General features: G+C 44.7%; 1 protein-coding gene across 4 annotated transcripts in view; it reads left to right on the top strand.

Annotated features, from left to right (window-relative positions):
- The first annotated feature begins 10681 nt into the window (after window positions 1-10681).
- Window positions 10682-19915, top strand: part of CDK5RAP2 (CDK5 regulatory subunit associated protein 2) — a 171719-nt gene continuing 162485 nt past the window's right edge. For 2 of the 4 annotated variants that reach the window (XM_019648260.1, XM_019648258.1), the window contains exons 1-2: window positions 17330-17507; window positions 19036-19103. In XM_019648260.1, the coding sequence (XP_019503805.1) occupies window positions 17365-17507; window positions 19036-19103 (211 nt within the window). In that variant the 5' untranslated portion in view covers window positions 17330-17364. Of the gene's footprint in view, window positions 10908-17327; window positions 17508-19035; window positions 19104-19915 lie in introns of those variants that run through there. The other 2 variants (XM_019648259.1, XM_019648261.1) reach the window with 2 other exon arrangements.

Here is a 19915-nt window from a genome sequence, read left to right as displayed (position 1 = left end):
CCAGTGAAGCAACGTCCTCCACAACTAGACTGAAGAACAAAGCGACAGCAACTTGTCTGTTCCCCTTCCCCCAATTCCCCAGCACTGTTCCCATCCCCTCAATTCCCCAATAAAAATCTTAAAAAAAAAACAAAAAACAATGTCGAGCAAAATGAATCAGAGAATATATACAATATAGTTTTATATAATGGCCAAAAATGGAAGATGGAATATTTTGTTTAAAAATGCATATGTATGTGGGAAAACGGTAAAGAAAAACAAGGAAATGATTGATACAAGAGTAAAGAGAGCTTTGGAAGGGAGAGGGGGGATGCACAGACGACTTCAAAAGTATTAGTAATGTTCTTTCTTAAATAGGGTGTGTGTGTACATAGGTTTTCATTGTATGCTTTTTAAAACATTGTGTGTGTATACACACATTTACTCTGGTATATATGTAACATTTCATAGTGAAATTTTTTTTTAATTGGGGAACAGCCATAGTCATTGGTTACACATTGCTTTCATGCTACAATGGCATAGTTGATTCTTCTAGGGAGGGCACAGCTTACAGCCCATGCAGGGATCAAACTGGCAACCATGTTTCTATGCACCATGCTCTAACCAACCAAACTAACTGGTCACCACCATAGTGAAAACTTTTAATAGGATATAAATTGGTGGAAACAACATGATTTCAATTGTGAAATGTACAGATTCCTGAAAGACAGACTAGCAAAGCTCACTCAAAAACAAAGAGATATCCTAAGTAGCTGTGTGTCTATTAAAGAACTTAATTTGTATTTAACAACATCCCACAAAGAAAACCAGGTCCAGATCACATCAATGGTGAATTCTATGAAACATTTAAAGAAGAAATAATACCAATTCTACACAAACTCTTTCAGAAAAATGTAAAAGGAGACAATATTCCCAACTCATTTTATGGGACTAGCATTATGCTGATACCAAAATCAGACAAAGATATCAAAAGAAAACTACAGACCAATATCCCCCATGGACACAGACACAGATATTCTAAGAAAATTTAACCAAATTAAATACAATACCTAAAAAATCCAGTACTTCATGACCATCTGGGGGTTACCCTGTGAATGCAAGATTGGTATAATATTTGAAAATCAGTCAATATAATTCACTCACACAGACTGAAAAAGAAAAATCATATTATCACCTCAGAATATGCAGAAAAAGAATGTAACAAAATTCAACAATCATGATAAGAATGATGCTGTTGATGATGATGAAGAAGATGAGACTCTCTACTATCAACTTATGTGTTCTATTTGAGGGCTGGGACTGCCTTCATTTTTTTTTTAAGATTTTTTTTTATTGGGGAATTGGGGGAAGGGAACAGTACTGGGGAATTGGGGGGAGGGGAACAGACAAGTTGCTGACTTTAGTTCTTCAGTCTAGTTGTGGAGGACGTTGCTTCACTGACCCATGTTGGTATTATCATTGCGCTTTTCCTGGCTAAGGTATATTGGTCACTGGCCACTGGACGGCCGCTCACAGCAGCTCTTGGCAGCTCACACCAGCTGCCGGCCACACAAGGTAGCCCATGGCAACCCACTGCAGCAGGGGCTGTAGCCTACGCTGTCTCCGGCGACTCACAGCAGCCCAGCTCCAGGTTGAGCTGTTGTTCACCATCTTAGCTGTAGAGGGCAGTGTCACTGGCCCTCATATGTGGGATCCGAACNCTGTAGAGGGCAGTGTCACTGGCCCTCATATGTGGGATCCGAACCGGGGCCCTGCTGCTCAGAGCTGGTGTCCCAAGCCAGCTCTTAACCAACGCACCACTTGGCCGGCCCTGCCTTCATCTTTTAATCCCATCGCCAAGCACAGGCCCTGGTACCCAAAAAGAGCTCAATAAATATCAGTGAATGAATGAGTGATTGAATCAGCCGTGTTGCAGTTTTTACACTGGTCAATAGGGAAATGTAAGTATACTGCAGTTGGTAGGCTTTGAGTTAGAGCAAGCCTAAACCAAAACCAAACAGGCTGTTATTTTGGGCAGCACCAAGTTACTTGTAAGGAGGGATGTTTTTGAGTGACCCTTGGAACAAACAGCCCAGATTTTCCTTCAGTGGAATGGTGCTGATGAGGCTCATTCCTTCGGGGCAGAGGGCTCGCCCACAGACTGGATTGCATGTCCTCCAGCGCTTGGCATGTGCTGACTGGGTAGGGAGCAGACTTACTCTGCCTCATGGATGCTTTTGGTGCCCGCCCCTTCCTGCCTTTATTTTCAGTAGCTTGCAGAACCAACAAGCTATATAGCCCAGCTTTTTAATTCCCCGCAACCATTTTCTAAATGAGCCATTGTTATCGTTAATCAGCATAGCTAGGGGATTATCCAACTTCATTTGAAGAAGCTATTTTTACCAAGAGATGAGATTCTTCCAGACAAGGATAAAGATAGTAATGGTTCTGTTTTAGTCGAGATCATCATTTTGGGGTAATTAAGTAAATTGTATAGACCCCAGTGGGCCATTAATCCCCAAAGGAATCATGTGACATGGAGAGGCCTTTAAATTCTTTAGCAAGGATCAGAGTTTGGCAACAGTGATATTTTCAATTTCTTTCAGTAAAAGTGAAAAGGTAGCAATGTTAATGGGCATTGGTCCTGGGTAAAGAATTAACTTCATTTACTTATAATCTAGACCTCACCTTTTTGTATCAAAAGAGATCTTAAACCATTAAATTAAGGGTGAAATTATTAGTTAAGTAAATGGAAGAGGAGGCAGAAGTACACCAGCGAACCTAGGCTAGAGGTTACATTAGCAATTGACACCCAATTTGGCTGAGTTTCCCAGCAACCAACAACATGGGTTCCTTAGCTATTACTATCTAATTAACTGAGTTCTAATAACCAGTAGCTTGCCGTACAGAGAACATCAGCTTTGGAAGCAGAGATATGGATCCAGTGCAGGCTTCACAACCAGGGGACCCTGGGCAAGTTAGTAGATGGCTCTTAGACCTACTCTCCTTGCCTGCAAAAGGCATAATGGTGCTGACCCCTCAGGGTGGCATTGAGGCTACATGAAATCTTCTACGTGATGTCTACATCCCATGATGTCTACGGCACATGCCATGTCCTCAGTGAATAATTCCTTTCCACTCTGCCTTTTATTTAAGAGGTCTTCGATAAAAGCTTTACCAAAAAAAAAATGTGGAGTTATTCTTCACTAACGAGTGGAGAATTGGATCAGATATCAGCTGGCTTTTTTTTTTCTGACAAGTATTAGAGTAAGGTCACTGCTAGATTTTACGTATGTCTGGAATGAAATGAGATGCTTTTCTAAGTTGAATTGCTGCTGTTTCTTTGTTTTCGGTGGGTGACTTGGGGCCAGGATGGTCTCCACAGGAGGCTGAAGTAGGTAGCATGGCATCCTGTAGGCTTTCCCGTGGTCCCACAGAATTCCTAAGAGTTGCCATGTATGCCCAGGGGACATGGATGGGAAGTGGGTGCAGCAGTGACTCCTCATTTGTATGTCGTTTCACTTTCTTCAGTTTCAGTTACCTATGGTCCACCATGGTGTGAAAATATTAAATGGAATATTCCAGAAATAAACAACTTGTAAGTTTTAAATTGCATGCTCTTCTGAGTAGCATGATGAAATCTCATGCCATCCCGCTCTGTCCCACCTGGGACGTGAATCGTCCCTTTGTCCAGCCTATCCACGCTGTATATGCTACCCAACCCTTAGTCACTTAGTAGCTGTCTCGTTCATGAAGGAGAGAGACCACATTCACAAACTTTTATTACAGTATTTTGTTATAATTGTTTTGTTTTGTTATTAGTTATTGTTGTTAATCTCTTACTGTGCCTAATTTCACAGGTATGCATGTATAGGAAAAAACATAGTCTATATAGGGCTCGCAACTATCCGTGGCTTCAGGCACCACTGGGGGTCTTGGAACATATTGCCCGAGGATAAGGGGGGCAGACTGTACTGTGAAGGGAGGAGAATACAGGCCTCAGAGTCTATACATTTAGGCTGTAATCCATGCTCTGTTATGAACTTACAGAGTGAACTGGGGCAGGCCACTGAACCCATCGAGTTCTCAGTTTTCCCATAGGTACATCCAGAAAATTTAGTTAAGTGTTCTCTGTGAGGACCTTTTCCACTCCTGTAGTCTGTTAGGTGGGGAGAAAAGAGTGTTTGAGGTAAGATCATTAATTCCAATTAAGATGTATTAGTTCATTCTTTCACCAACATTTATTAACACCTATTATCTGCCAGACACTGAAAATAGACCCTAGGACACAGAATGAAAAGTCCCTGCTCTCAAAAGAACCCAGACACAAAAGAGTACATACTGCATGATTCTAGGTATATGAAACTCGAGAAAGATCAGTCTTTCATGACAGAAAGTAGATCAGTGGTTTCCTGAGGCAGAAGGGCGATTGACTAGGACTGGATCGCAACAGAACTTTTTGGGGTGATGGAAATATTTTATATCTATGCTAGTACAGTAGCCAGTAGCCTCATGTGGCTATTTAAATTTAATTAAGACAACAATTCTAAAAAATTCAGCTCCTCATTCACATTTCCAGGGTTCAATAGTCACATGTGGCTAGTGGCTACTCTATTGGGCAGTGCAGATTTAGGACATTTCCACCATCCCAGAAAGTTCCAGAAGGTTCTTTGGGAGAGCACTGTTCCACATCTTGAGTGTGGTGGTGGTTACATGGGTGTATACATTTGCCCAAACTCATCAGACTGTATACTTAAAATGGATGCACTTTATTGTATGTAAATTATATCTCAATACAATTGATTTAAAATAAAGTCCTGCTCTCAAGAAGCCCCAGTCTAAAAGAGGAGACAGCCAAGTTAACAGACAGTTAGAGGGCTGTGTGAGTCCCATTAAAGGGATAAGCCCAGGTGTCCTGGAAGTCCAGAGGTGGGGCAGTTATCCAAACAAGGTCCCAGGACTTTCTCTAAAACCATGGTTGGAGGAACCCTGGGAATTAGACGGAGAGGAGGAAAGACCTAGACTGTAGACTGCAAGAACCACTAGCACAAAGAGTTCCTTTGGGTGAGTTAGAAAAATATGCCCCTTCTCTGCTTGAGGAAGCAGGGCATGGGCTGGATTTCGGCCTCCCCCTGTCCCTTGGCTGGGTGTCCGTCCTTATGCAGGGCACACCCTGTGCAGTGTGCTGGTGGCCTGCCAGACAGAGGGGGTGGCATATGCAAAGGCAAACAGCCTCACACTCAGCCCTTTGAGGACGCAGGTGCTGGGGTCCCTTACATGTGGTCCTCCTCCCTACGTCCTCACCTGCTCTCTCAACAGAAACCCACTGCATTTGAGGGACAGGCAAGTTTACACCCTCTCTTGCAAGTCACAATCAAGACATCAGTGCTTTTTTTTTCAGTCTGCAAAACGTCCAGACAGTTGATGAATTCAATTAACCTTCTTTGCCTACAGCTACTGCTGTTTTGCATATTCAAATGTGCAGCTGGGAAGGGCGCTCGAAAGGTCTTCTTGGCACGTTAGGATAGTTTTCCCAGGAGCCTCTGACTCTCTCTCATACCCAGCTTCTGGGTTCAGATGCAAAGGGATCTGGCCGTGGTACTGAGGATGATCAATTTAGGCAGGAGGATCTTGATTTGGGACGTAGCTAGGCTTTCTGTCAGTTACCAAAAGCTCAGGAGTGCAGGTTTTGGGGATTAGGAAATTAAGGTCCAAATTCCTTTCTCCGACACTGGATTGCTGTACGACTTTGGGGCAATTGGCTCATGTCTCTTGAGCCTCTATTTCCTTATCCCTAAAGGATAACGACTTGTCTCTGAATTGTGAGAGCTTGGAGGGATTAAGAATGCGATATGGGCTCTGTAGATGGAGTTTCATCAAACAGCTATTTTATTTTATTTCTTCTGGCCTTAAAAAGTGTGGAACTAGTGCTTATACAGTGTGTACAGTTTTCTGTCCTGCTCTGGTAGGGCATAGATCTTACTTGTAAACACCTTTCTCCAACCCCTCAATCAGAATGACTCGATCTCTTCTCTTTGTGCCCTTAGAAACTTACTGTTATTTTTCTTATAACAACAAAGTGTTTTAAGATGTTTTACTTTGATTTATAATTACTTATGTGCATGTTAACCAGCTTCTGAAGGCAGGATACCAGTAACTCTGTGAAAGTCACCATGGCATAGTGACTAAGAATGAAATCTGGGCTCAATTCCCAGCTTCACCACTTGGCAGCTGTGTGGTCAAGAAAATCCCTCTCCTCTCTGCGCTTCAGTTTGTCAGCTGTAAAACTGGAGCATAACCAGTCCGTTTCATATAGTTATTTGCAAGGATTGAATGTAAAGTTTTAACACAGTGCCTGGCCCACAGAAGGAGCTCAGGACATGGCAGCTAACATCAGTAATTCATGGACTGTGAGGAAAGGGGGCCTCAATATTGTGGTCTAATGCACTGAGCTTACGGATAAGAAAGCAAGCCCAGAAAGTTGAGCTGGCGGGTCTAAGGTGATATCATGTTCATGTGTGTTACCCTCTCTAGCCCAATAGTCGACTTGCTGTTCCCTTAAAGGGAGCATTTCTCATTCCTCTTCCCATCTTGAGAAAAGTCAGGACTGAGTGAGTCTGACAATTGAGTACCTATTATGTGCACAGCCTGGGGCTAGATGTGGGGCCTATCAGGCATCACTGGCTTAGTAACCCAGGATGCTATAGAGAAGACAGCAGGTACCAACTGGGAACTGGTCAAGGACTGCTGATGGGGAGGCTGGCTGGGGGAGTTCTTAAGGGCCAGGGGAAGCGTGCTGTGCTAGAAAAGCTGCTGACCTTGGGATAAAACAGACCTGGGTTTGAATTTTGGCACAGCTATATATTCAAAGGATGACTTGGGCAAATCTAGGACAAATGTGTAACAAAAGAAATAATGACAGTAATGGATTATGACCCATAAGATGAAGGAAGTATCTACAAGTCCATACTGATTTAAATAAACAACCGAATCAATGGGGAAGAAGAGAAAGCGCCTCCTTACGTTAGATTTCTAACTCTAATTATAGAAGGTATGACGAAAGTAGAGATCGCCAACTGGCAAGTACCACTGTAGTCGTTGTTTTGGGTACGGATTATCAATAGATGATAAAATTAGTGGATGAAAGTTTGATGAAAAACAGCATATTTACATAGTCTCAAATATCACCCCCAAGATTCTTATTAATCTTAGCCAAGAGATCAGAGTTCCCTTCACCAATGAGTGAGACATATTAACATCATCTGCTTCCTGACACCCTGAGAAAGGCACAGAATCACTCGTGTGTTACTCTTGCCCAAAGTGCATAATTTCAATCTAAACACAAGGAAACACCACATTAGCCCAAATTAAGACACATTCTAACAAATAACTGGCAAGAACTTCTATAAAGTTGTCAATGTCATGAAAGTAGAGGAACTATCACAGATTGGAGGAGAGTAAGGAGACATGACAACTAAATGCAATGTGGGATCCTGAGTCAGGAGGACACTGACAGAAACACTGATTACATTTAAATAAGGTCTGTGGTAAATCACATTGCAGCAATGTAACTTCTTATTTTTGACAATTGTGCTATGGTTATGTAAGATGTTAATATTTTAGGAAGCTGGGTGAAGGCTCTACAGAGGATTCTTTGCACTATTTTTGCAACTTTTTTTCTAAGTCTGAAATTATTTCTAAATGAAAAGCTAAAAGAGAGAGAGAGAGAGAGAGAGAGAGAGAGAGAGAGAGAGAGAGAGAGAGAGAGGGAAAGAGTGGTCTTTGGTAAACCTGTCCCCTCTCTGAGCCTTAGTTTCTTCATCCGTAGAACAGGGCAATAATTCCAATCTACCTCAGAGCATCATGAGGATAAAATGAAATAGTGCACAGTAGCAATGTGTGTGTATTGATCCTATAAAAAGGTATTCTTGCTGTTAGTAATGGCAGCTCATGTGTCTTGATGAGATGCTTGAGCTGCTAAAACTTCAGGAGGGTTCTACCCTAATGAGAAACATCTGTCTGCAAGCTACTTCCTCCCAGCCATTCGATATGACCTTGTCCAAGGAAATAATAATGCCAGCTTTGTGGCTGAGTGGCTGTTGTCAAGGAGATGGCGCCAGATAGCCCAGACAGCTGGTGGTAGTGACGTCACCTCAGGCTTGGCAGAAAGAAAGGCCATGGTGAGACAGACATGGGGCAAAGGGCTTCGTCCCTGACCATGAAAACAGGAAAAACAACTTCCCAAATAGCCTATCCTTTGTACGATTGATTCTATTTTCAGTTTCCAGGTTCATGAAAGGATTTAGCACACAATCCAGGAAAATGGTCATTTGCCGAATAGGGCAATGGATTAATCATAAAGAGAACTCACTCTATTTCTTTAGAGTTTCCAAAGTATTCATTAGATAATGCAACTGCGTGAGCTCAGCACTGTCTTCCCCATTTTACACGTAGGAAAACCAAGGAGGAGTAAGTGGAAAGGACCCCTGGTCTCAGAAAAGTTGGAGGAGTTTCCGGATCCAGGTGCCTAAACTTCCAGTCCTGCAATCTTACTGCCCACACTAAGATTCACCTTGTGGCTGCCTTGACGCAGTGGCCCAAGGAGTAGAGTCTGGTGAACACATCTCTGAAATACTGTTGTCTGGATCTACACCTCACGTCTTACTTGTAAATTCTAAAGTGGAGACAAGGAAACAAATAGGGAAGACGGGCTGTCTGAAACAATTAGGGCATTGATGTTCAGAGGGACCTGAGCTCAAATCCCAGCTGTGCCACTTACCAGCACTGAGACCTCGAGAAAGTTCTTTGTACCTCTTTCAGCCTCAGTCTTCTCCCCTGTAAGTGAAATGGGGACAATAGCACCTACTCCAGAGCAGTGTGATGATGGTATAATGAGGTGGTGCAAGTGATGTGCCTGGCACAAGTGGCACATAAGAGGTGCTCAGAGTGTGTCAAGTCCTGTTCCTCATTTTCTTTCTCAAGAACTTTCATCTGCTGGATGGAAAGCTAGTTCCTTCATCTGGGAAGTGATGAATTGTAACTCAGCCTCCCTCACCAGAACAGAGTTGGTTGTGCATTCGTAGAAATCACATCCAGGGCTGGGGTGGGGCTCCTGAGATATTCATCCAGCCCAATCCTGTTATTTTACAGATGTAGAAACTGAGGCCCAGAGAAGAGGAATGGTCTGCCAAAGATCACAGCGAGTTGGTGGCCAAACCAGGGTGGGAATCCTGACACCCCAGCTTCCTTGTTATTGGGCGTATGTAGCACTGGGCACAACTGTTGGTTTCAGGGCTTCAAGGACTGTCCCTTCCCTAGGGCAGGGCATGTGGTATGCTAACCGGTTCCCACACACTTTCTCAGGCTGTTATTTTATTGCTGATTCTAGGGATGGTTCAAGAGGTGGGGGAGGAAAAGGGCACTTGTACACCATGAGCTTTGTAGGTTTCGCTAAGGTGGTGGCTGGTGGGGTCACTCTTCCATCATCATGGAAATCTTGCAGGTTAGGTTTTAGCCCCATTTTCCGGATTGATTGAATCATTCCTTCAACATATATATATTTAAACACCTGCTGGGGGGCAGGTACAGTGACAGGTGTGGGGATATAGCAGTAAACAATTCAGAACACAGTCTCTGCCCTTACGAAGCTTCCAGTCTAGTAGTGCAAGAGGAAGACGTTAAAAAAAACCCAAACACAGAAGTCGTTATACTTGCAAAATGTGTTTAAGTGCCACAAAGGAAAAACACCGTTGCTAAGATTATTGGAAAGGGCTTGATTTACATTAGAGAAGGCCTCTTTTGGAAAGTAACACTTACATTGAAGTATGAGGAAACTGAGGGTGAGAGCGGTCTTATACATGATTACAGAGATAGTCACCATCATACTTACCCATCTTTTCAAGTTATTTTCATTCTGGACTTTCCTGGTAGCAACCTTGAGATGGGGAGACAAAGGTTGAGTTCACTGGCCAAGTTCTGCCCCACTTATCCAGGTGTTTGGTGATGGCTCTGCTTTAGGAAAGGTAGCAGAGATCTCTGATGCAGCTGGCAGGAGCCACAGATCTGGTCCAGGTGACAAACACTGTGCATGACTTTGGGTGAGTCATTTCCTCTCTGTGTGCCTCAGTTTACTGACCTCAGGTGCGTTTGATCCCTAAAGGTAATAGCGAATCATTAGGCGAGAGGTTGGAGAGTAAGTGCCGCTGAGCACTTGGCTCACAGGTAGGACGTTATTTGTTTCAAACTAAGCGTACAAATTACTACTTTAGTTGGGATTCTACGGGTAGGGCTTTTCTAAAGCGAGGCATCACCAGATTATCTGATTTTCAATTCAAGGCGGAAGCCTTTTGGAAGCACAGACTCTAAGGTTCAGGGTCATCATCCTAGGAAAACACACACCAGGTTTTAGGAACTCCGAGCATCCATGAGGGGTTGTGTTCCTAACTCCCGCTTAAATTAACGGACCAAGGCCGGCTTTCACCCTCAACAAAGATGGCGGCTGCCCTGACCTCGGCCTGAATGCCCTCACAAAAAATGGCAGCTGGCCCCTCTCTCGTTAGACTTGCCGGCCCAAGTGCGGATGCTCTGCCCTTCGTTAAGATGGCGCCTGCCCGCGCTGCCCTGCCCGGCTTCGGGCCCCAGCTGGTCGGCTTCACGGCGCGCTCCTCGGTGACCCCGCCTCGTTCCGTAGGAAGAAGCGCCGGGAAAGATGGCGGCGGCTGCGGTTTGAATTCCAGCGGCGCCGCCGGAGTCCGAACAAGAGCTGGATTGGAGGGGGCGGGGACCTGGGGAGCCCGGCGGGTCGCGACCGCGTGGGGAGCCCGTCGTGCCGCGGCCACAGACACCAGTGCGGCCACCTCCTCCGAGCCCGTGATGGACTCGGTGTTGGAGGAGGACGTCACCCTCCCCGGGACGCTCAGCGGCTGCAGGTGCGGCCCGGATTTACGGGGTTCGCGGTAACCGGCTCGGGGTTCCCGCTGATGGGGGTTCGCTCCAGCGGACACTTGAGGTTTGCTCTTGAGGGTGTTTGAAGGTTTCCAGCCAGGGGCGGTGTGTGAGATGCGTTTCTTGGGGGCGGGGGTGGCTCTTTAGGGACCCACCAGCTGATACTGAGCAGGGGACCGGGGGTCCCGGCCCGCACCACCCCCGCCTCTTGCATATTAGGACAGACGTGGAAGAGGATGTGGGGGACAGGTAAGGGAGTCTCCGAAAGAGCAGGAGCAGGGGGACCCTTAGTGGAGGCTGTTTGGGGGCAGGACCTTGACGGTACTTGATGGTGCGTTCTGGTTTGGGGGTTTGCTTTCATTACGGGGAGTGTAGTTGGTCTGTCCAGACTTTGCTGAGGGGGTGACATAGTGGCCACCAAGACGGAGGCAGTGGTTAAGAACCTTGGCTGGAGTGGAACAGAACTGGTAGAGTAGGTTAACCTGCCTTCCCATCTGTAAAATGGGGCTACTAGTACTCTCCACCCAACAAAGTTGGGGTGAGGATTAAAGGAGAAGATGGCTGCCCCTGTCCAGCCATTTGCTTGGCAAGTGTAGTGCCTGGCACATATTCAGTGCCTAAAAATCGATTGTGTTGCCGCCACCATCATCAGCAGTAATACAGATTGGGGACTAATGGTCCAGAGTGGCCTCCCGAGGGTCCTGTCCCAAGAGGCCGTTGGCGTCCACATTGCTGGTGGGGCTGGGGCCTCCCCTCCTGGTGGGAAGGCTGACAGAGCCTGGCACTGCCCCACGGCCAGGGCCCTTTTGTTGTCCGGGGCTCCTGGTTGGACAGGGAGCAGAAGGAGGCAGAGGAGAGCCTGACTGAGAACCTGCAGTGTTTATCCAGGTCTGCTAGGGACAGGCTGCTTCTTTTAGTCAACAGACCCTAATTGAAAGGGTGACCATGTTATCTGTTGTGTAAATCCGGACGCTTTTTTTTTTTTTTTAGCTGAGCCATCCTGCCACCTGTTGGCAGCTCACGGCTGCTCAGCTCGGGCTGACTCGAACCACTGTTGCTCAGAGCTCAAACTCTTGAGCGAGCTCTTAACCAACTGAGCCACTCAGCCGGCCCTCCGGACGCTTTTAAGAGCGAAATGGGCACAGTTAATATTTATGCCTGGACAGCAGGCATAAACAGGTCCAATCGTGAGCAAACCTGGACAAATGGTTACTTTGCTTATTGAGAACCTACTGTGTAAAAGGTAGAGAAGGCCCCTGCCTAATTGGATCCTGTGGCAGGCAGTGCACGTCCCTTTCTCTTCATCTCACTAAACGACCCAGACGTCTCGGGGTATGACCTCTCACCTGGATCGTCATATTGTTTTTCACGCCCCTGCCAGTCCTTTATACCACAGCTTGAAAGCTCTTTCTAAGATGTACATCTGATCATTATAGTCTGCTGCTTTATATGTTTAATGCTTCTCATTGCCATTAAGATAAAGTCTATTATTATTCTCTCAGACAGCTTTTCTCATCTCAGTGCTAGTTGGCCAGACCTAGCTGGTGGGTTTCAATTCCAGTTCTGCCACTTAACAATCCTGTGACCTTGGACAAGTCACTTAATCTCTGCGAGCCTCAGTTTTCATCTGTCAAGTGGGTGAGTCTAAAAGGGTTTAGCCCAGTGTCTGACCCAGAGTAGCAGCTCAGCAGATCATCAGATATGCTCCCTTCCCTCCTCTCCCTGACTTGGCAGGATCCAGGGGCTGTGTACATTCTTGGCAGCTAATCTTTTACTCACCTGCTCAGACCCTCCCTGGCTCCTTTCCTCACTCAGGATGGAGCTCTTTAACGTGGCTTCCAGGGTCCTTCCTAGTCTGGCCCCATCAACTTCACAGCCTCTTTGGTTCTCCCCCTCCCTACCCTGTCTCCTCTGCAGGCTCACCTGGCTGCCAGACTCCCTGTCATGGAGGCCTCATCCTTTCCGGCTTCTCGGCCTGTGCATGTGCTCTTCCTGCTGCGCGGATTGGCCGCCTTTCACCCCTTTGCCAGATTAACGCCTACTGTTTTTTGGGTCTCAATTTAGAAGTCACTGCGAGGAAGCCTTCACTGATAGTCCCCCATCTCCACCTGGGTCCCCTGTATTCTCTTCTAGCCACCCCATCCATCACTGGGCTTATCGCGGCCGTTGTTCACCTCAATGGATTTTACTGACTAGAACTGCACAATAGGAATATAATTGAGCAACATATGTAACTGAAAATTTTCTAGCAGCCACATTAAAAAAGTAAACTAAAACAGGTGAAATTAACTTTAATGATATATTCTATTTAACTCAGTGTTTCCATATATTATCATTCTAACTTGTAAACAGCACAAAGTTACCAATGAGAAAATTTACGTTTTTTTTTTTTCTCTTACTGAGTCTTTGTATTTTACACTTGACAGCACTTCTCATCTTGGATTAGCCACCTGTCAGGTGCTTCGTGGGTATATGTGGCCGATGACTCCTGCATTGGACAGTGCAGGTGTGCAGTTAACTGGTCTGTCTCCTGGATTAGACTCTGACCTGCTTACGAGCAGGGGCTGCATTTTAATTCCCGACCAGGTATCTGGCTCACAAATGGGGCTCAGTAACTGTTTGTTAACACTGAATAAACAGTGATCTTTTTAGGTGACAGTATTATCCCCTTTTCACAGGTGAGGGCACTGAGGCTCAGAGAGGTGAACAGTCTGGGCTCCACAAAAAGTACATGTTCGAGCCAGGGTGTAAATCCAGGCCTGCGGACTCCACAGCCTGGCTCTCAGTATCCTGTCCTGCCTTCCAATTAGTTCTCTGCACCTGTTCTGAGAGGACTCTGGAGGATTCCACGGAGCTGCTGGGACCTGGATTGGCCCTTAAAGAATGGCAGAGATGTCCTGAGAGACAGGCTGTCCATTAGGTGGTCACCGTGGAAAAGAAAAATCCCTAGAATGAAATCACCTCTTCTTCTGCTAATATGAGCACTCTTGTGCTTGGTAATTTCCAAGCCCCAGTTCTAGAGACTAAACTGGAGATTATCCTCAGACTATTGTTGAATTAGGACAGTGTGCATTACTCCCTCCAAACCTGATCACCTGTGGGTGCCCCAGAGAGCTCCAGCCCTGTGAGATTTAGGCGCAGGTTCCGGCCCCAGGAACCTTGCCCAAGCGAAGGCCCTTTACTAAGCCCTGCCTGGTGGCGGTCAAAGAAACTGGGCTTTGTACTCAGGTGGCTGGGCCTGAATCCTGCTTCTGCCAGTTACTAGCTGTATTGCTTGGGTAATTCACTTAACCCGTCTGAGCCTCAGTTTCTCTTCAGTGATAATATCTATTTTATTGGGTGTCTGGATGAAGCGAGATTCTATGTATTAATTGCCTGGCGCCTAGGGAGCACATTGAATGTTAGCTGATTTTGTTATATTGTTACCATGTGGTACTGCTTCCTGGACGAAATCCTTTGTGCCCACAAACCCTGGGTCCGTCCCTTTGTTTTCATGCCCAGGATTCTGCTGCTCCCTAACTGTGAGCTTCCTAAGACCTGGGCCCAGCTTCGTCATCCATAGGTTCCTCCATTACATGGCTATTAAGAGTTGACCAAAACAGAAGTGTTTCCCTATCAGTTTGTACTTTCCTGAAAGTTCGTATATAGTTTGTACTTTCTCAGGCCAAGAGTGCCTTTATGAAATTTTGTAGAAGGAGGCTGAGGAAGAGGATGATGGGATAAAATTTCTGGTGAAGGTTTGAAAGCTTGATCCAAGGCTGACCTTGGATCAGGGGTACCCCTCAACTTGAGGTTTGAGGAGAGCACCCCTCATAACCAGTGTAAGCTCAGTGAGGGCAGGGAGCATGACTGGCTTGTTACCCACTGTATCTTTAGACCTGAGACTGTGTCTGGCACATAGTGGAGGCTCAACAATGTTTGCTGAATGAATCGATTTTGTTCATTCTCTGAAAAGATAAATACCATGTAAACATGGCCTCCATATTTAGTAGTGAAATGCTGCTTTGTAATCACTGAAAAAGTGCACTCAGAGCATCTCCACTGGCACAGTCTTTCTGGAACACAATTTGCCATTATCTGTTAATGTGTGTGTGTGTGTGTGTGTGTGTGTTTGTTTTTAAACAATTTTATTGAAATATAACTTCTATGCCATGAAGTTCACCCATTTAAAATATACTGTTTAGTGATTTTTTAGTATATTTACAAAGTTGTATAACCATCGCCGTAATCTAATTTTAGAACATTTTCATCATCCAAAAAAATGTGCCCATTAGCAGTCTCTCCCTGTCTCAGCCAGCTGGGTACCACAGACTGGGTGACTTATAGACAACAGAAATTTATTTCTCACCATTTTAGAGGCTGGAAGTTCAAGGTCAGGGTGCTGGCATGGTTGGGTTAGTGAGATGCTTACTGGGCGGCAGACTGCTGACTTCTCATTGTATCCTCATGTGGAAGAGAGTAGAGAGGAAGCGCTCTCTCAGCTCTCATAAGAGCACTAATCTCACTCCTGAGGGCCCCACCTCACAACCTCATCTAACCCTAATTACCTCCCCAAAGCCCCGCCTCCTAATACCATCACATGGGGAGGGGAGGGTTTCAACATGAATTTTGGGGGGACACAAACACTCAGTCCATAACACTCCCCTTACCTCAGTCCTAGGCAACCATAATCTCTTTTTGTCTATAGAATTGCATATTCTGGACATTTCATATAAATGGGATCTTACAATATGTTATGTTTTGTGAGGTTCATCCATGTGGTAGCATGAGTCAGTACTTACTTCCTTTTTATGGCTGAATAACGTTCCATTTTGTACATGTACCACATTTTGTTCATTCATTGGCTGATGACATTTGGGTGGTGGTTACTTTTTTGGCTATTATGAGTATTGTTGCTATGAACATTTATTTTTATACAAGTTCTTATAGAGACATATGTTTTCATTTCTCTTTGGGTATATACCTGTGAGTGGAATTGCTGGGTCATATATTTATGGGTCATAATTGCTGGGTCACACGTATTTAACATTTTGAGGAAACTGTCCAAACTCTTTGCCAAAGTAGCTGCATCATTTTATACTCTCATCAACAGTGTGTGAGGGTTCTTATTTCTCCATAGCCTCACCAACACTTGTCATTGTCTGTCATTTTGGTTATAGCCATCCTTGGAGGTGCCACATGGTATCTCAGTGTGGTATTGATTTGCATTTCCCTAATGACTTAGTGATGCTGAGTATTTTTCCATGTGCTTATTTGCTATTTGTATATTTTCAAATCCTTTGCCCATTAACAAAATGTGGATATGTTTTGATCCAGCAATTATTTATTTATCCTTCCTATTTATCCTCAAGAAGTCCTCATGCATGTGCACGAGACCCATATGAGGATATGTGTAGAGCATTGTTTGTAAAAGGAAGAACTTGGAAACAAATTGAATTACATCCGGGGATTGGGTAAATACAGATCCTTTCAAAAGTGTCTTTTAGACTGTGACCCAACTGGCAACTCATGAAATTCAATTTAGTAGGTTGCATCCAGAATTTAAAAAAATGGAGTAGAACAGAATAGAAAACATTTCAAGATTTTAAGGTAATATATTTCCTTCTATGGGTCGTGGACAGTAATCAAGTTTGAAAAATAATGCGGTAGAAATATTGAGGTAGATATATTTGTACTGTCAGGAAAACATCCGTAGGACACAGTAAGTGAAGAAAAGATGCTACAGAATAATTTATACAGTTTGGCTGCATTTATTTATTCTTAAGCCACAAAATAAAACTATGTCTTTATATGTAAATATGAGGTACGATAAAAAAAATCCGGTGAATGTTTACATACATAAAAAAAATTATTATAGTAAAAGACACATTACCATTAATCCCCCTTCCCCCCAGTGCCCACTCAGCATGGGTGCCCCACAGGGTAGGTTTATTATGATTATGCTGGATTTTGCTGGATTTTGGTCTCAGCTTTGCCACTGACGCTTTGTGATTTTGAGCAAGTCCGTTCCTTTCCCTTTCTGGGCCTTAGTTTCCCCCATCTGTACCATGTGAAAACCGCATCTAAGTCCTCCTCCTTCGCTTGCATAGCTTTGATTTCTTGTGGGGCCCCATGAAGCCCCAACCTTAGTTCTCAGGCTAAAAATGAGTGATCAGAATGGGAAGAGGGGGCTACTTAGAGCTGGAGGGGTGGCTGGAACTGACTGGAATGTGCGGATGACAGATTCATAACATTTGAAAAGCGGTAAAGTCCAAGTGGAAATTTGGGAGGAACCAGAGAGGAATTTCTGCATTACATAGTGGTTTCTTCTGAGAGTTGGGATGTCAGATGCCATTTGTCAAACTTTAACGTTTGCCTGTTGGAAACTTGTCTCAGACCAAATTCTTTGGCTTCGCTTACCAGGTGGTTTTCATCCGTGATTGATCTCGGCTTGAATAATTGATGAGCCATTTCACCAGTGGGAGTAATTCGGTGGCCATGGTGGGGAGAACCCCCAGGTTGGGCATGCAGAGACTAGACTGTCGCCTGAGCTCAACCAAAAACCTGGTGTGTGCCCTTGGCCTCTGGACCACCATCTACAAAAGGTGGTAGTTGAACTTGATTTTAATTTTTAAAATTCAGTTTAGAAAATGGAATTTGTCCTTTCTAGTGATGCTTATTGGAGGAAATTGAGAATTACACAAAATCAGAAAGAAGGAAAATATCTCTCGTTTCCCTATAAATGATTTTGAATATTTCCTTTGTCCCATTATATATATAGCCCGCCTAATTTCCAAGAAGCATTTGAGGTGACTTTAGCACATATGTTTTTTTTTTTTTTCATAATTGAGGACATACTCTACTTAAGTTTTATTCAGTTATCTTTATAGCGGACACATTTTATGTAACCATTCTCTTGATGTTGGAATTTAACGAAAGTCAATTTTTTGCTTGGCCCTCATTTTGGAGGTGCATTCCAACTTCCAAGTTTGGCGATCGAGCAGAATTGTCTTAGGAACAGAATGGATTTAGATTGAGAGGTACGGAAAGAGCAAACTGCCAAGAAGCCAAGCCAAGCCTCCATCGACTCCTAGTTTACAGCTTGGGACAGGGAAGTATCATTGGGATTGGATTCTGGACTTGGTTTCCCTCCCAACAGTCACAAGACTGGCCAGGCCACTGAAATGACATGGGTCTTAGTGCCTTCCTTTGAAAAATGCGTGGACGCTCAGGGAACTGGGGAGTGCTCACGATGGTGAATTACAAGGTATCAAGCACTGTATGTTTCAAGGTGACAGTGCTAGTTGGCTCCCATTTATGGGGTACTCACCATATGCCAGGTACCTTGCTGGGCACTTTGTGTCTTGTTGAATTGTCAGTTACTCTGTGAAGCAGCCACTCTTCTCCTTTCACAGATGAAGGAAGCAAAGAGGTATGTGGCGGAGCTCAGAACAGAATCCAGGAAAGTGTCTTCTGTGTTAAGCCACACCCCCTTTTATGGTGTAGCTTTCTGTCAGTGTCACCAGTTCTCCACTGAACTGAACCCATTTTTATAATCCTCTTAGTAATACTTCTTGGATCAGTGAATTTTGCATTTTTTGTTTGACATTCTTAAAGCATCTGGATTAGTACCTGATTCTGGGAAGCGTAGTTTTTAGTCGTGATAGGCATATTAATAATAGCAATGACAAAAACAATAGATGTCGCTTATTGAGTGTTTACTGTGTGCTAGGTGTTTATGTACATTAACTCATTTGATCTTTGCAGCTAGAGGGTGGTATCCCCATGTAACAGATTAAGAAAGTGAGACTCAGGAACTTAAGTATCTTAGATTTGACCTGGTGCCTCTGCACCTACCACGTATGTGGCACACAGAACACTGGTGTGAGTGAATGAATGAATGAGTAAACGACCGACATTACTGGAGGTTACTCGGCTATTAAGTGTGAGAGCCAGAACTCAGCCCCAGAGCCTGAGCTCTTAACCTCTGCCTGCACTGCATGCCTTCCAGGTAGCTCAGCTATAGGTGCCTGGTTGGCCGGGGCCTGATGCTTGTCATGTGCAGCCTAGGCAGTCTTAACAGTCCTGTTGTTCAAACACTAACTCATCTCTTATGCACATGTTCTCTTTTAGTGGCCTTGTTCCCAAGTTACCCGATGACCTGCATGGCGTCAGCCCCGGTGCTGGTTTGGGAAACGGTGGTAAGTACACAAAGCCGGGCATTCTTGAGTAAGAAAAGAGAAGTAGACACCAGACTACGAGGGCCTGGAGGCCTTGAGCCTGGGACTGGGCTCTGATGTCCCTAGGGCCCAGAGCCTCCCCTGGCCTGGCTAGGTGCTCACAGTAGGTGCTCAGTATTTTATATGAATATTGATTGGTTACTCACCTCCTTTCATAAACACCAGACTAGAGGAATTGATGTCGTTTAGGCCATATCTACTGAGTTTTCTTTCTTGCTACCAAGCTTGGGGATTCAGTCAGTGTTTGCTGAACTGACTGCCTGCATGGAGGCTGGACATTGAATTGGTGACTAGGTCGGGCCCAGAGGATCTGCTGGTCCCCACTGCTGAGTGGCGGGACGCCCAGGAGAGCTGCCGTCTGAACTTTATGTGCCAAGGTCTTCCTGGCAGGCTGCTGGATTCCATTTGCGTCCTGAGGCCAAGCATTCCTCCATAGGCCTGCCCTTGGGAGACAAATAGCTGGTTAGCCCACAGGAGACGGCGCTGAGTAAATAAGCAGCCTATTGTGGTTAAGCTGGATCATGAGGAGAATTTCTGCTTTCCAGAGTGGATTTTGCTAAGCGTTCTTCATAATTTTTGTTTCAGAAAAAAGTGAAAGCTATCGTAAGTCTCTGTGGAAAGTGCTAATAATTTGACTTGTTGAAATATTTTAGAGATATTTTGACTTGTGTTTTTTCCTCTTCTCCAATGTGATGAGATATGTTCAAAAAGGAAGACGTTTTTATTTTATTTTTTTTTTTTTATTTTTTTTTTTTTTTTTTTTTTTTTTTTTT

This window comes from Hipposideros armiger, unplaced genomic scaffold (assembly GCF_001890085.2).
Source record: "Hipposideros armiger isolate ML-2016 unplaced genomic scaffold, ASM189008v1 scaffold_123, whole genome shotgun sequence".
In the NCBI taxonomy this organism is placed as follows: domain Eukaryota; kingdom Metazoa; phylum Chordata; class Mammalia; order Chiroptera; family Hipposideridae; genus Hipposideros; species Hipposideros armiger.
The sequence above is the reverse complement of the archived record's forward strand: the minus strand, read 5'-3'. Positions and strand labels throughout refer to the sequence as shown.